Source organism: Schistosoma mansoni, chromosome 5 (genome assembly GCF_000237925.1).
Source record: "Schistosoma mansoni strain Puerto Rico chromosome 5, complete genome".
Classification (NCBI taxonomy): domain Eukaryota; kingdom Metazoa; phylum Platyhelminthes; class Trematoda; order Strigeidida; family Schistosomatidae; genus Schistosoma; species Schistosoma mansoni.
In genome coordinates, this window is record NC_031499.1 from 5,697,004 (window position 1) to 5,713,731 (window position 16,728).

At 38.7% G+C, this 16,728-nt stretch overlaps 1 protein-coding gene across 1 annotated transcript in view; it reads left to right on the forward strand.

The window, feature by feature from the left end:
* The first annotated feature begins 8,002 nt into the window (after positions 1 to 8,002).
* Positions 8,003 to 16,728, forward strand: part of Smp_064350 (putative vacuolar ATP synthase proteolipid subunit) — a 10,349-nt gene continuing 1,623 nt past the window's right edge. The window contains exons 1-5 of the mRNA XM_018797727.1: positions 8,003 to 8,097; positions 8,135 to 8,183; positions 8,219 to 8,302; positions 9,325 to 9,472; positions 13,750 to 13,995. Coding sequence (XP_018652740.1) covers positions 8,028 to 8,097; positions 8,135 to 8,183; positions 8,219 to 8,302; positions 9,325 to 9,472; positions 13,750 to 13,995 — 597 coding nt within the window. The 5' untranslated portion in view covers positions 8,003 to 8,027. The remainder of the gene's footprint in view (positions 8,098 to 8,134; positions 8,184 to 8,218; positions 8,303 to 9,324; positions 9,473 to 13,749; positions 13,996 to 16,728) is intronic.

A 16,728-nucleotide genomic window follows, 5' to 3' on the forward strand; every position in this document is an offset into this window, starting at 1 on the left:
TACCTATCTGTTTCTCTGTTCTTGAATTTCAGTGATTGTATTGCTATCTTTGTCCTTGATCGATCCCTGTAGTTTACTTAACTTTCATGTCAGTTTCTTTGTCATATCATATAGCTTTCTTATATTTTCTTCTCCTGCAAGTTTTTCCACTGTCGTTGCTATTTCCCCCACGTGTTTCTGCCCGTTGGCTTAATGCTCTTCTTTGCTTGCATGTTTGCTTCAGTGTATTTAGCTTGTGATTTGTCTTTCTCTGTTCTTGTTTGGCTGTTGTTAATTGCTGTCTTTTCGTTCTTTTTTTCTTGAATTTTGTCAGGGGTTTCCATAGGAGATTCATTCCTTATCACAGTGGTTCCTTCGGTCCAGAACCTCCTGGCATGTTGAGGTAAGTGCTACTTTAACCCATTCCCAGTTGTTCTCCGTAGTGGTTTCTGCTTCGAGTAGATCGTGTAGGGCTTGGAACCTGCAGTTGAGAGTTATCTTGAATCCCTTAAGCTTGTTAGTATCTCGAAGAAAGGCTGTACTGTGCTCCTTTAGCTTTACGTTCATCTTTTACACAATCAGGTGGTGATGTGGATCTATGTCAGCCCCTATCCTGGATTTCACGTCTTCCATTGTCCTTCTCAAACTTTTGATACACATATTTCTTCATATGGGTGTCGTTCCTTCCGACTTTGGTGCTTAGATCTCTCATTAGGATGGTGAGGTCCTTTCTTGGGCACTTCGTTATGATTGATTGCAGCCTCTCATATAACTGACCTTTACTATCTTCCTTGCTCTCCTCGATGCGTGCGCCACACTTGGTTAATAACAACATGTGTTACCTCAAATGTATCAGGCTATAAACCCTGTATAGAGTGATTTCGTGCATCCTCAAAGCATTTGGAGAAGTTCTGAAGTTGTATTCTGTCCAGTTAATGTTATACAACCTGAAACCTAAACCAAGTTAAAAGAACTACCATGTAACCATTGCAAATAAGATGCCGATACTCAAGTACGTTTGATGAGCATGATAAAAATGTAATGCGTTACTTATTTAATATACTCACTGCCGAGTATTTTCTTTTAAGGTAGGCCAACATATTGTGCAAAAAATCTGAAAGCTTGTTTGTTACAATAAGCAAGAACACAATCACTTAAATGATATGTAAATCAATGTCAGATAATGACTCTCTGTGAAGCCATCTAATTAAGCTTATAAGAAATTTATTTACATTGGCAATGAATATTACCACGAGCTTATTCGTCTTGACACACAGTGTATTGAGAGGAATTTTTCAGAAATATATATATTGAGATTTTTGTGTTTAGGATTCCATAATGTATGCCTAATGAGTTATACAGCTTTTCATGCACTCAACAGTCCACATTCTGTTAAGTAAGAACTATGTTACTTAAAAACTTGTGATAGCTGATAATGGTGAAATAAAGCATACTGGTTATAAATCGATTCGTAGAATGAAATAATCCTGGCAAATAACAGATTCCAAGCAGTTTAATTACAATGTTTCTCTATGCTTTTATAATCGACATTGGCTAACAGTCCCGTACTCTCATTTTCTCATGTTTGAGGCTCGTTAGCCAAAGCACAGTGAAGATACGACTGGTATTCTAGTTTGACAACTAGCAACCAGTAACACCTTCTATATTCGAAGCTTTACCCAACCAATCAAAATCAGAAGTCAGAGGAGAAGAGGTAGGAAAGATATATTTGATACGTTATCAATATATCGAGAAGCGTTTACTCTAATCTGGCTAGTGAACGTAGGAGCTGTGTCCCACGCTGGTTCGTAACATGATCTGGCACGGATGCATGACTGAAAGCCTTCAGTTAAACAAGTTCACTTAAACAAATGTGGTCAGCATCCGATGTCAAACACTTAACGAGCTATTGATTAAACCCAACGAGTTTGTCGTTGGTAAACACTCTTCTGATAGCTTGCCATGTTTAGCAGCGTCTGGTCGTCTTTCCTTACACTAAGGAATCATAATGTACGACATAGTAATAAGGAAACAAAGTACAATGAAAATTTCGGTTCCTTGTGAAACTTCGTCGTTTTATTCCAGCCGTCCTGGGAAAGAGAAAAATAGAACGTGTGAGTGCATGTCGAAAATACACTCGTACTTGCGTAAGGACACAAGATGAGCGGGAAAAAAACTAATGCACTTGCGACAGCGTAAAATCGATTTTAAAAAATTGTTTTTTCGGGGTTTTTTATATGAAAAAAATATATATATACGCTCATAAGTAAAAAAATTCTTTTTTTATAATAAATAATACAAAGGGAATTCGAGTTAAAGTTTGTGTTTTAAGTGCAATAGTCGTTTAAGTGTTCTGGGAATCTTACTCTTTTTCCAGAACGTGTTGTCTTATGTTTATTTTCTGACGTTAACGAAGTATCAACGTGTGTGTCGTCTGTCGAATGAGGTACTACAAGTGTAGAAGCTGAGTCTTTCGATTGTATCGAAAGAAAATCGATGTAACTAGGGTTTCCTTCTAAGTACGCTGCTTATAGGCGATCGATACTGATGCTATCGTTCGTACCGTTCTTATTGACTACATAGTACTTAGGTTCACACTGAAGAACTTTGAAGGGTCCTTCGTCTGCTGATTCGAGAGGTCGTCGATATGAGTCTCGACGAACGAAGACGTGTGTACTATGTCGTAAGTCAGGTTGAACGAAAACATCAGTCGATTGAGGTTAAGTGTGAGCAGGATTAACTGAACGTATTGTGTTTGTTAGTCTGCTCGTGTAAGAGTTTAGATCCATGTTCAATGAAGAAGCCGGAGGATTTACGAATTCTTCTAGAATTCGGAGTGTCCGTCCATAAGCTAGTTGAGATGCAGTGTATCTAATGTCAGCTTTCACTGCATTGCGGATACCTAGTAAGACGTGTGGAAGAGCGTCTGTCCACTGTGAAACGTTTGTAGCTGATAGTGAAGCTTTTAGTTGTCGATGAAAACGTTCTACCAACCCGTTTGCTTGTGGGTAGTAGGCGGTCGTTCGGAAGCGCGTGATTCCTAAAAGTGAGGTGAGACAACGGAAAAGTCCAGATTCGAACTGGCGTCCGCGGTCTGTAGTGATGGTTGAGGTGCAACCGAAATTTGCTACCCATCGTTCGACGAAAGCGCGAGCCACTGTTTCAGCAGTAATGTCTTTAATCGGTACTGCTTCTGGCCATCGAGTAAAACGGTCTACGCATGTTAGGAGATATGAGTATCCGTTTGAGTCGGGTAATGGTCCTACCAAATCTAGATGGACGTGGTCGAAACGAGCGTCAGGGGTTTTGAAAGAGCCTAAGGGACATTTGTTGTGTCTTATGACCTGTGTCTTATGATTTCTGACAGCTTACACAGGAGCGTGCCCACTCCCTCACGTCTTCATTCATGCCAGGCCAACAAAAGCGTTCGTCTATAAGTTTGACTGTTGCACGAGCACCTGGATGGGAAAGATTGTGAAACGTATTGAAGACGTTGCATCGATAATGTTTTGGTACGATTGGACGATCCCTACCTGTAGATGTGTCACTAAGTAAGGTTTCCTTACCTGATACCATCTGCTTAATACGTAGTTTTAAAGTTGTCGAGGATAACCCGTGCTGAAGATCAGTGTCTCCTTTTTAAGGCTGAGCGAGTTCAAGAAGGTCGATTCCTTGGAAACTCATCAAAGAACTTATTCGAGACAAAGAGTTTGCGACTGCATTGTTTGCTTCAGAAATGTGTTGTATATCTGATGTAAACTGCGAAATGTAGTCGAGTTGTCGAGACTCTCGCGATGAGTACTTGTCTGAAGATGAACTTAAAGAGAAGGTAAGGGGTTGTGATCGGTAAAAAGTGTGAATTCTCTTCCTTCGATGGAATGTTGGAAATGTCGTACAGCACAATACGAAGCTAGGAGATTCCTACCGAATGTGTTGTACCTAGATTACGTGTCCAGCGACCGTTTCCAGAAAAATCCTAAAGGTTGCCACGAGTTGTTAACTCATTGTTGTAAGACTCCTCCGATTGCTGAGCGGATGCGTCTACGGCGATACTGACGGGCGCTTGAGTGTCCTGATGAGCAAGCAGGGTTGTCTTAGCGATGTGTTCCTTAACTGTGGAGAATGTTTTACGGGCTATGTCGTCTAAACTAATTGATTTTGCATTTCCACGAAGCTGATCGGTTACCGGTTTCATAAGGGATGCGCATTTGGGTATTAACCGTCTGTAGAAACTTACAAGTCCGTTAAAAGTTCGTAACTGCTTGATCGTGGTCGGTTCTGGGTAATCCAGAATCGCCGCCACTTTGCTTCTAAGGGGTCGGATGCCTTGAGCATCAAGAGTGTGTCCTAAGAAGTCTAAGGAGTTAGTTCCGATTCGGCATTTGTGAATGTTGACAGTAATGCCATGCCTTTGGAGTCGATCGAAAACAATGTCCAGATGCTTAAGATGCGATTCTCCGTCCGTACTTGCTATTAGACAGTCATCAACATACGGATGTACGAAGTTGAGACCTCGGAAGACGTCGTCTATAAACCTTTGGAAGGTTTGAGCCGCGTTTCTTAAACCAATGGGCATTCGTAGAAATTCGTAAAGACCGAAGGGAGTGATGATGGCGGTTTTAGGAATGTCGTCAGGTGCCATCGGTATTTGGTTATAAGCCTTAACTAAGTCGATTTTCGAAAAGACAGTTGTACCTTTCAAGGTAGCTGTCAAATCGTGAATATGAGGCAGTGGGTAACGATCGGGAATGGATTTAGCATTCAGACGCCGATAATCACCAGTTGGCCGCCAATCGTTGCTGTCTTTTTAGGGACCATGTGCAATGGGGATGACCATGGACTATTTGATGGTCGAATTATCCCTAAGTCTATCATATGGTCGAATTCGTTTTTAGCCAACCTAAGCTTTTCAGGAGCCAGTCGTCGTGCTTTTGAGAATACAGGTGGTCATGTAGTCGAGATGTGATGTGTAACATTGCTGGTTACACAAGGCAATTTCGATTGCGGCTGATATATCCCGGAGTATTTGTCGAGTGATGATTGATATAAGGGGTCTATGGTGTGCTTAATTGTGACTGTGGATAATCTGCAACCAGAAAAAGGAGTTACGCAAACAGATAACTTAGTGTTACTGTCTATTAACCTTCGTGAGCGTGTGTCGATGAGTAGATTATGGCATTGTAACAGGTCTATACCAATGATTGGCATAGAGACATCTTGTTGGGGATGTCAAATCCCCAGAACTTACTTGGTAAATGGCTTAATCTTGTAATTTTATTTTGAAAATTTGAATTTAGCTGTTTTCGCGCCAAAAGCGCTCTTTTTACCTTCACGTCATTTTCCCACTTGTAAACTATCTTAAACGCTATTGGTCCGTTGTTTCTTTGTGTGTGCTATTTACTAATAATGCTCAAGGACAATTTATTGCTGTATAAATGCGCTTGACTTTTCCCCTTATTCGATTGCTTGTACTCGGCTGCTTACGGAATACATATGTGTTCCCCCACTTGCCTTGGACTTCTTCATCTAGTTAGCGGGGCCTGGGACAACAGATTAGAATAGCTTATTGTGTCATTGGCTTTCGTTCGTTACCGCGGAATCGATTTAGTTTCAGGCATAACAATTGGCGATGGGGACAAAAAAAAGTGAAAAATATCGCTCCCTTCTGACCGCTTACAGTTGCTATTTGACCGACATTTGGAGTTCATGGTCAAACTACGCTCACAGTTTCTGGATCATCAATGCTTCGTATATGCGTCGGAAGTGGATGTATTAATCTCTGAATTGCACACAGAGCTGGCAAATGATCGCAGCCCCCATGATTCCTCAACAAGCCGCAACCTGAACGAAACAGCAGTATCACAAGACACGCCCGGTTGTCCATCACCGTCCATTTCAGAAACATACCCGGTAGTGGATTCAAACCCCACTATCCCTGAATTAGCAGGTCCTAACAATGCCGCTTACAGCTCTCATCAATACGATGCTATGTTAGAAGCCCATGAAATGGTCGCACCAATCGCCCACAGAGTACCAGAGATCATATCAAGCGGTTCAACGAGCGAATCTCATTCTGCAATAGAAATGTCTACCGAATCTAGTGATAAAGATTCCCAAGCTTGTCCAGAAATTCCGTTACATGCGTCGAATCTTGAACCTAGCGCAGTTTTGGTGGACGCTGTTTACCATAGTGATCCAAAACCGGTCAGTGATGTTTGCAATAAGTCTGATGACTACATTTCTGCAGAATCAAATTCTGACCTCACATCAAATGTCGATCCTCACCATCCAGTCAATCTTAACGAGTCCCCTATTGAATGCCAGAAAAATGTTATAAATACAATCGCATTATTAGAAACTTGGGTATATGAGGATCCAACACTATTTCGTGGGGGAGGAGGTGCTCGGATTTCTCAAAAAGGGGAGGTGTTGGGGATGTCAAATCCCCAGAACTTACTTGGTAAATGGCTTAATCTTGTAATTTTATTTTGAAAATTTGAATTTAGCTGTTTTCGCGCCAAAAGCGCTCTTTTTACCTTCACGTCATTTTCCCACTTGTAAACTATCTTAAACGCTATTGGTCCGTTGTTTCTTTGTGTGTGCTATTTACTAATAATGCTCAAGGACAATTTATTGCTGTATAAATGCGCTTGACTTTTCCCCTTATTCGATTGCTTGTACTCGGCTGCTTACGGAATACATATGTGTTCCCCCACTTGCCTTGGACTTCTTCATCTAGTTAGCGGGGCCTGGGACAACAGATTAGAATAGCTTATTGTGTCATTGGCTTTCGTTCGTTACCGCGGAATCGATTTAGTTTCAGGCATAACACATCTGCAATCACGAAAATCCAGTGAATGGGTTTGCGTAAACCCACGTTAAGGTAAACATACCTTTTACCATACGTAGCAATCGGTTTTCCGTTAGCTGAAAAGTGAAAACCGACTCATGAAGTCTGTCATTAGAGTTCGCGGGAAGAACGCCAACTTCTGCGCCGGTATCAACGAGGTAGTGAACTTTCGTTGTCACATCCGTGACGTATGAGAAGCGGCTATGTTCGCCGGCTACGGCTGCCGTTAACGCGTGCCGGCTTGAAAGTTTCCCGAAAACTTATTCGTGTCGTTCGCCTTAGAGATCGGGTAATTGCAGGGTTTCCTACAATTTCTGGAAGACTTCCCATACTGGTTATGATATCAGCACCAGTCGGGATTATCTGTATCTCGTGGTCTATTTGGGGATTTATTTACAGCTACAACAGGATATCACGGATATTTAGAGTTTGGTAGCGCTTTTGTTCGTAAAACATTCTCAACTTAAAGATCCCAAACCTAGTCAACTTAGAAGTTAGGAGTGAAGGTGCTACAAGGTAAATTTAGGAGGTATTCAACTAATTGCTCTGGGGGATACGTAGCATGGTGCACCCAATAGTGACCTAGTGAGGATGTGCAATCGAGTGCTCCCAGCTAGAGTGTGTTTAGCAGGAAGAAAGAGGTTAGGATCAGTGTCGAAGATTTACAGACCTGTTTATTTCGGGGATTGATTTACCGTAGCACATGCACAAAGTTTACAAGGAAATTCATCTCAACCTAATCATCAATTCGTAGTCAGTAATATTGACTGTACGAGTCAAATGAAATCATGAAAAATATGGTTGGTGGAAGAACATCATTTACAAATTAGTTCCACATTAACTGTCTTCTGTTGAGGATTCTAGTGCTAACTAATTGGCTGCCCTGCGACGTGGTAGCTGCCGGTTTAAGTAACGACAAGGAGAAAATATTCATATTCAAATGATAATAACGTTAAATACGGCTGTCAATTTCAGCCGTAATGTTGCGGCCTAATATCTAGCCTACTCATATTGAACGATAACGGATAATAGACATTAGAAGATGTATTAGCCCTAATAGCGAACAGTTTCCCAAAAAATCAAACCTTCACATAAATATTTACAGCACAGGTCAACTGATCTGTCCTTACTGTTGACGAGAGGTGAAACTGTTTCTTTGTTTTTGTTCGGTTTGGCGGGAGTTTGGATTTACTTGGAAATGGCCTGCACAAAACTAAACGTGTATTATATACCAACATACACATCGATCTCCGTTTTTATCTTGATAGGTAACTTCCACTCAAAGTATTCTAGACGCCTCGTTAGGTCTTTATTATATTCTGAGTGGTGAAGGCCATAGATTCGATATAGGATGGTGCGTAATCTTACATTTTATTAATTGATCTTCAGGGTTTTATCTGAAACATCACCCTACCTATGGGCTGCAATGGGTATTGGTTTAGCTATCTCCCTTTCAGTGGTTGGAGCTGCTTGGTAAGGGTGTTTTTCTTGTTATTAATGTACACCTCGAGTGGTTTTTACGAATTCAACGAAAAATATGAGGATCATGGAAGTATTTAAACCAGGCAAAAATAGGCTAAAGACGTAATGAGTAGGGTAAGCGATGGACGCATGCGTCCATATAAGGACATTTAAGGTTACAAACGAATAGTTGACTGGGTCAAAATGTGACTCAAAATGAATAAATAAGTCGTTCTGTCCAGAGGCTAGAATAACTCAGGTGGGTTCGACATACTATTAAATACAACATACCCCCCCACAAGTTAGCTTCTTAGATCCAAATGTTTGTTGACAGAATGGCTTTCATTTAACTAGCCTCTGTGTTTCGAACTAATCGGTCGCCGATGCCTATAGATAAAAACTTTGATATATGAAACAGAGTCGAGAGAAATATTAGTAAGATAATGTGACATGCAGTTCTAAATCTTAATGAATTCATAAAGTTTTTTCCTAAAGTAATCCAGAAAAATTGTTTGGACCATTGAAGTCATAATCACATCCCAAAATTTGCCTTGGAGGTAGTAGAGATTAAGTCTATAGTTCAGTTAGCTTTGGGTCACCTCTTAGGGTTTGTTAGTACTGTGCTGGATAAAGGTATTCTAGAAATTGCTTATGCGTGCTTAAGATACTGTAAGTTGTAAGTTCACCCGAACCATTTATACTCTGATGGGTAAAGATCTAGTGGTTTCATACAATTTTTATCAAGCATAAATCTAAGCCCCTGAATTGATTTCGTGAGTCGTATTTGAACACACTCCGTACTATCCTTTTGGAGTAAAGGAAACATTTCATGGCAAGTGTTCACAGTAAAATATTATGTTGATCTTGTCAGTCAGCAGAAAGTTAAGAATAGTAGTTTTCGATAAATGTTTGTCTGTCTGATGTAAATTGAAACAAATTATACCTAGAATTATGCTGGTTTTCTGTGGATTTTATAAATAGGTCAATTTTCAAGATAGACTGCATTTATGTGCTTAACATTTATTTCCTTATAGGGGCATCTATATAACAGGCTCTAGTATTCTAGGAGCAGCCGTCAAAGCACCTCGTATTCGTACAAAAAATTTAGTTAGCATTATTTTCTGCGAAGCTGTTGCAATTTATGGGATTATTACAGCTATTATTATGCTAAGTCAAGTTGGGGTGGGTTGAGAATTTTTTATGCTTCCATTTCATACTGTTGTCATTTTGATTCAAATTTACCTGGTTATTAAAATCTTGATAAGATGAAATAGTCTTCTTGTGTGCTACAAGTTCTAAAGAAATATGCTCTTATCGCTGACTTGATAGTTCGGTGCTTCACAAAACGTAGGATTACAAGCGAAAGTAAAATAATGGCTTTATCAACATATCTGGCATAAATTTCCATGTACCACTTTTGTGTAAGTATTTTGAAGTAAAGCCATGTATATAGTGCACACATCTACCACAATGGGAATCTTACTTATCGTGTAAAAATAACCTCTATTGCTTCACCATGAAATTCAATTTAAGCAAAGCGAAATATGATATCATATGTTGTGACCTGAATTCCTTACACGCTAGATGTTTGCATTCATTTGATATTTACACCAAAAGTAGAGGCAGTGATAATAAAATCTGTTGAGGATAATTAATCGATAAATTTCTTAAAGTATGATAAAGTGTCTAAATGACGTGTTGATGTTTGTCACTGGCGGTCAGGGATATTTTTTTCAAGGTAATTTAAGCAAACATTGAGTGGAACGTGGTTGACCATGTTTATGGCTTTTAGCTACACTGATTGTATGACAGTTAAAAATATATACTACTGAGTTTCCGATACCAAATTAAGTGGAGCACTCTTTATCTTCCTTTAAACCTTGAGACTAAAATTGCTTCATAACTTTTTTTCCTTCCTATACTATATCATTACATACTACCTATAATTTATATACTACTACCACCACTAAATTAATTACTTCTATGAATCCGGTGTTCATCTTGTTGTGCTAACGAGGTATGGCAACTTGGACCGATGCACAAATGTGCCTGGTCCTACGTTGTAGCTGACTGACTGGAGCAAAGTTCAAATCCAATACCTATTGGTTGAAAATAGATTACCTTAGCCACTAAGCCTCCACTCTATATTGACATGTTCTTACCTTACATAGTCAAACGGATGACATATTTTTCATGCTACGTATTAATAATTTCTCATATTTTGACCCTATTCCACATACCTATAGAATGTGCTACTATTTTAATAGTTAGCTACTTCTATTTCCATCGTATTAAACATATATTCATCCATTTGCTATTATTCAGTTGGATATTCAGTGTGTAGCGCATAACATAAGTATATATATTTAAACTATATCACCTTCAATTGAATAATAAAAGACCTGTTTAGAAAAATAATTTAATTAAAATTGACTATAACAAAAAGAAGAAACAAAGAATGCATGATTTTTAAATGATAGGGTGTGGTATTTGTACCAAATAATGTGGATTCACCTTATTAAATTATATCGTTCTTCAGTGGTTTCATACATTTTTGGTCCTATCGCCTATTTTTGATCTGAATGTACGCTACGTAAACATTTAATAAAACTACGTTCAGTCAGTCATACGCTACATAGAACTTGACATATATGTATTGGTTTAATTCTCCGTATCAAATTAATATAGTAAGATAAGATTACCAAGAAAAATTCCAAAGTGGTAGGAATTGTAACAGTATTGGTAGTAGTAAAAAAAAGGCATAGGGAGATTTCTGGACTCTGGTTCTAAGGGAAGATAAGGAGCAAGTGCACCTGCGCCATTGCGAACGATTTTGAACCATACCAACCAAATTCTCTAACCATTGATTACTATGATCACCCGAACCCAAACCACGTAGTGTACACACCTGTCAACATGTCTCAGTACAATAATCAATGAATTTGTGAACTAATACTATATCTTGATCTGGCCACTTGTAACTTTCTTACGATCTACTCCTACACCGAATAACATCGCCCGTCAACGTAGGCGGTGGTTGGGCATATATTACTCATGTCTCATCCACCTTAGTTGCTATAGATTGAGTATCTCATCAACCGATAATCTTGGCATTGCTCACTTGGTGGTCGCAAAATACATGAGTAGTGTTTCGAAGATACCTATAACCAAATACTAGTACGTTTGCGGTTCATCAGTTCAGAGATTTGGGCACGAAAATGTTAGTCAGTCCAACATTTTGCCAATGGTTGAGCAAGAGACCATGCAAAAAGGTATGACTTGTGATCTAATATATAAGTATGTCTGCAATATATTAAGTTGCATTCAATCATAGGACTTATTTTCTATAGTTTTTAGAAAATGACATTTTTCTCAGATATAGCAACTCATAATTATATGTATTGTCATCAAGATTTTTAGTCCGTTAATTGATTTTATTTGTTGTAAGTAAGATCGGTCGAATTTAAAACGAGGTGATTGAAAAGTTCTGTCTTATATACATTAAAGTGGTATACGTTTGTAACTAAATGAAAAAATCTATTTCAGTTATTGACTTTAAAAATAATAAGTGTGTATGGTAAATGTAAACCTTACTGACAAAATAACTAAATTTAAGATAAGGACTATTGCATTGTTGCATACAATTTAAGACTTGATCTATGACCTGTATTTATTTTAAAAATTCAAGCAATATGTAAGTTAAACTTACCACTGTTTAATTGTTAAGAAGTCTAGACTTCATAAACATCAGGGGGCTGTATATATGATTTACAACAATAAAATAATACTCATCGAGTAGTTACTCCATGTAATAATTATATAATACATTTATTATAAAATAATACTGAGTAATTAGAAAAAAGGGGGATCGTAATCAAAAAATTTAACAGTCTCTACGTTGCACAGCATATAAAATGAAAGAACTAGTAAAATATTTTGATGCAAGGTCAGTATTATAACAGTTATGTAAGAATCAAGGGACAAATGTTGAGAATATGTAAAATACAAAAGTGGAATAAATTTGTAAATAGTTTAAATATTTTTGAAGGAAGGGTTTTCATCAAAGTTTAGCTACAAAACTCATCCATATACCGATGGACAAAGTAGCAAGAGTGGTTGTACAAATTCCTTTTGGATGCAAAGACTAAGTTTATTTTATTTTATTTAAACACATAAATATCGGTACAAGGAAGCACCAGATAAATATGCGCCTCACAAATCTCATTTGATTTGTGTTAGGGCTGTGATACTGCCCAGGTGCCCAGACTGAAGCAGGTGGTTTTCTTAGGGGACCACACTCCGAGCCTTTGACCTGAAGGTCGGATCCACAAGGCAGTGGAGCAACGTCAGGAGATGCAGTCCCATGGTAGCCGGTGACCGACGATTGGTTCATACACCATTTGTTCCTTCAGAATACTGGAGCCCATGTGCACCATTGGTTTGTAATCAGGGTTTTCCAACTCCCCAAGGTGGATCCTCCACATCCACCAACCCGGTTAAAGCACCGGGTGAACAACACCCCTGGTGTGAGAAGGCAGTGAGTAGGACTTCCCTGATAGAGACTATATATTCGCGTGGCCATATAAGAGCATTTGGAGAGGGAGAGCACTCTCCCCACTCTCGGCCGTACCAGGGCATTTGGGGGCATTGGCTAAGTTTGTGCACATGAATTCCAACTGCTTCAGCAATGTACAAAAGACGAACTCGTAAATCATGTGGTAAATTTAATGGAATATGGTGGATCACCTTTGAAGCTTTATTCAAGTCAATTTAATGACCTGTGTTCCACTAAGTGAATGAGAATAGAACTCTTAATCACTTTTACCTGTCTTTTGCTTAACCGAGACGGATGGTGTTCTGCAATGCGATGACGGACTAGTCGGATGAGATTCTCATATATAACTGACTCCACAATAGTTCAATTGGTAAATACACATACATGTGGCGAATTGAGGCAGTCTTTATTAACGGTTCTTATTATAAGGCGATTGTAGAAAACGGCATTCAGTCTGGCCTCATTAAATGTTTTCTGTACCGCCTTTCTTATTCTTAGAGACAGTTTCCTCAGTAGCATTATTTGGGAATTGTAACTTTAAGAACAGTACTTTCTTCGCAGCGGCAGATACATTTGGCCTTCTTTTAATCTCTTTCATGTATTTGTTGATGAGTTTCATTAAGTATCCATTCTCAACTAAGCAGATCACGAATGTTATTCTAATAATCTACACTGGTATCATTAGAGCAAACCATTTTAGCACGATGAGTCAAGGTTTTTACAAAGTATTTTTTTCATAAAATTTATCTATATGCGTACAAAATTTTCTTTTATTGATTTCTTAACAGTTACTCTTATTTCATAATTCTAGCCTTCTTTTTGAGTTTTACATCATCAAATATTTATTTATATCTCATGCATTCTGATTGACCGAAGATCTTTCCAACTTTCCATACATTTATAGTCTTACAATCCTGCAGGTGCAAGTGAAGCCATTATTCGTCAAGCACATCGAGCTGGTTATGCAATGTTTGCGGCTGGATTGACTGTTGGTTTTTGTAATCTTATCTGTGGTATATGTGTCGGTATGGTTGGTTCTGGTGCAGCTCTGGCAGATGCTGCAAATTCTGCATTATTTGTTAAAATACTTGTAGTGGAGATTTTCGGTAGTGCAATTGGGTTATTTGGAATAATTGTAGCTATTCTTCAAGTAAGAAATATGATTTATCTCAATCAGTTCATGATCAAAAGTTTTTCGATTTGTAAAAATAGTCTTTATTTAATGTTATTATGAATGTATGTAACCAATGTGTTCGTTTAAAAATTATTGAGTGTTAGGCTTCCAAACATGGAGTCCTAGGTCTGGCCTCAAATCTATCTGCTTGGATTCTTGCAACTGTGAATAGTTTTTATTAATTTCCACATAAAACTAGTGTAGCTCATTTTTTATCTCATCAGTTACAAATTCTTGTGCTTGGCTTCAAGGTACTCTCTAAATGTGAGGTCGAAATAGGTGGAGTGGGGTTCGAATCTGTAACTTTGGTGGTTGAAAGTCGAAGATCTCAACCACTGTTCCACTCAAAGCTGAATAAGTGACCTTGAATTCGGTTTACAAGTCACATTTGGCTAGTATAAGTAATTTAAATAAGTAAATGTCTTAGGGGAAGTAAATTTTACTCAGGTTCAAATTGTTACTACAATTGATTTCAGAGAGATATTTATCATTAACTTCACTGTTGCAACCTCTCAGAAAATAAAATTGAAAATGTACATCATTACTTTTTTAAGAGCCTCCGTATTATGTTCTTTAGTTCGTGTTATTTATCAGTGTGAGGAGTTTGTGGAGACTGTTAAGTTTAATGGATCATGACAGGAACTGAATTAAGTTAGGTATTCACTGGAAAGCAAGAAGCATTAGACAGTTATTTTATCCTAATATGCAACCCCTCAGTGGTGTCCATTCAATACTTCACCAGGGGTAGTTGGGCCTTGGACTTTCAGGCATAGCATCGTGTGAGATGTTGAATCAACGGCTTAAAGGCTAAGAGCTCGTAGCGAATCTTCAAGGTACTAAGTTTGATTTCCGGTAGGCTCCTGTTATTTGACGTGTAAAAATCATTTATTGCAATGATGTCATGCAGTCTGTCTTACTTTTATTAAGAAAGCAAATAACCTACAGCAGTAAGAACATTAGCGATAAGATCATAATGCACGGGAAGGAGCCGAGCTTTGAAGAATTTGTGGTCTTTTTAGAAGAGAGGGCCAGAATCGCCCGAACCCGTTATGATAGATTAGTACAGCGTAACTCAAAGTTCGGTAAAGGGATTTCTGAAGGCCAAGCTGATAGGAGATCACGCTTTCATGCAATTAGACGAGACCCAAATAACTCAGTCAAGGTATCAAGTTGTACAATCTGCTTAGGCGATCATGAGGAGACATATTGTCCAAGGTTAGCAAAAATGAATGTAAGAGAAAGGAGGCAGGAGATAAGAAGACGTGGTCTATGTTACTTATGTTTGAGGAAAGGTCACATAGCTATGTCATGCAACTCGGGCTTCAAGTGCGACGTTGAGAACTGCAAGGTTACTCATAATTCATTATTGCATATTGGTGGTATTGATAACCATGTGGTGCATCTAGCTAAGGATTGGAACTCCTGAAGGGTTTGTTGGGGTATCGTTCCAGTCAGACTATACGGTCCCAAAGGATGTTTGGAAACATATGCACTTCTAGATAGTGGTTCAGACACTTCTCTTGTATGTGAAGAATTAATTGATAAGTTGGGTATCAAAGGTAAAGAGAATTCGATAAGAGTGGCGACTGTGAACGGAACTACCAATTGTGAATGTTTGGAGGTAAATTTAGAAGTATTTTCATTAGATGAACGGGGTTCTATAAAGATCAACAAAGTTTACACGACCAAGAAACTTCCGATCGATCATGCAGCATCTTTAACCGAACTCCAACTGAAAAGGTGGAAACATTCAAAGGACATAACCCTTCCGAGGTTGCAAGGTAATTTTGTAGGGATATTGATTGGATGTGACGCTCCAGATGCACATTGGGTCTTAAAAAAACGTCTGGGGGACAGGAAACATCCTTTTTGCTGTGCGAACCCATCTCGGTTGGATGATTATAGGTCCTAAGGGAGCATCAAGTTCAGTGGTGTCATTGTTCTAATGATATTTTGCGAGATATAGAAAGATAATAGTCTTCTTCAGAAAAATCAAGCTGGGATGAATAAACATTTAAGTAAGGACTACATCATTGAAACTAGTAAGGAGGGATTTGACCGTGATGCTGTTTGTTGGTATAATCCTCATCATCCCGTTATCAACCCTAAAAAGCCTGGAAAACTCAGAATCGTTTTCGATTGTGCAGCTGTATATCAAGTTTTTCTCTTAATGATCAGCTTTTAAGAGGACCAAATACCGTAAATAGTTTATTTGGTGTACTTCTACGATTCAGATTAGGTAACGTAGCATTAGCCGCTGATATCGAAGAGATGTTTCTTCAAGTAAGGATCCCGAGACAAGATAGGGGAGCGTTTCGTCTATTGTGGTGGGAAGACGGTGATATAAAACGAACGGCTAAGGAATATTGTTTAACAGTTCATCCGTTTGGAGCCGTGTCCTCCCCCTTTTGCGCTAATTTCGCTCTTAAGAAGACGGTAGATATATTCGGTAAGGAATTTAATAGAGATATCCAGGAAGTCGTAGATAAGAATTTCTATGTCGACGACTATTTAGCCTCCATTGATAATGTACAGGATGCAATTAAGCTGGCAAAAGCTCTTGGTTTGCTCCTCAGAAAAGGTGGGTTCAGACTTACGAAGTGGATAAGTAACTGTTTACAGGTTCTCGAATCAATTCATCCAGAAGAGAAAGCGGAAGCCGTAAGAGAGATTGACTTTGAAAGACTTCCTACGGAACGCACGTGGCAT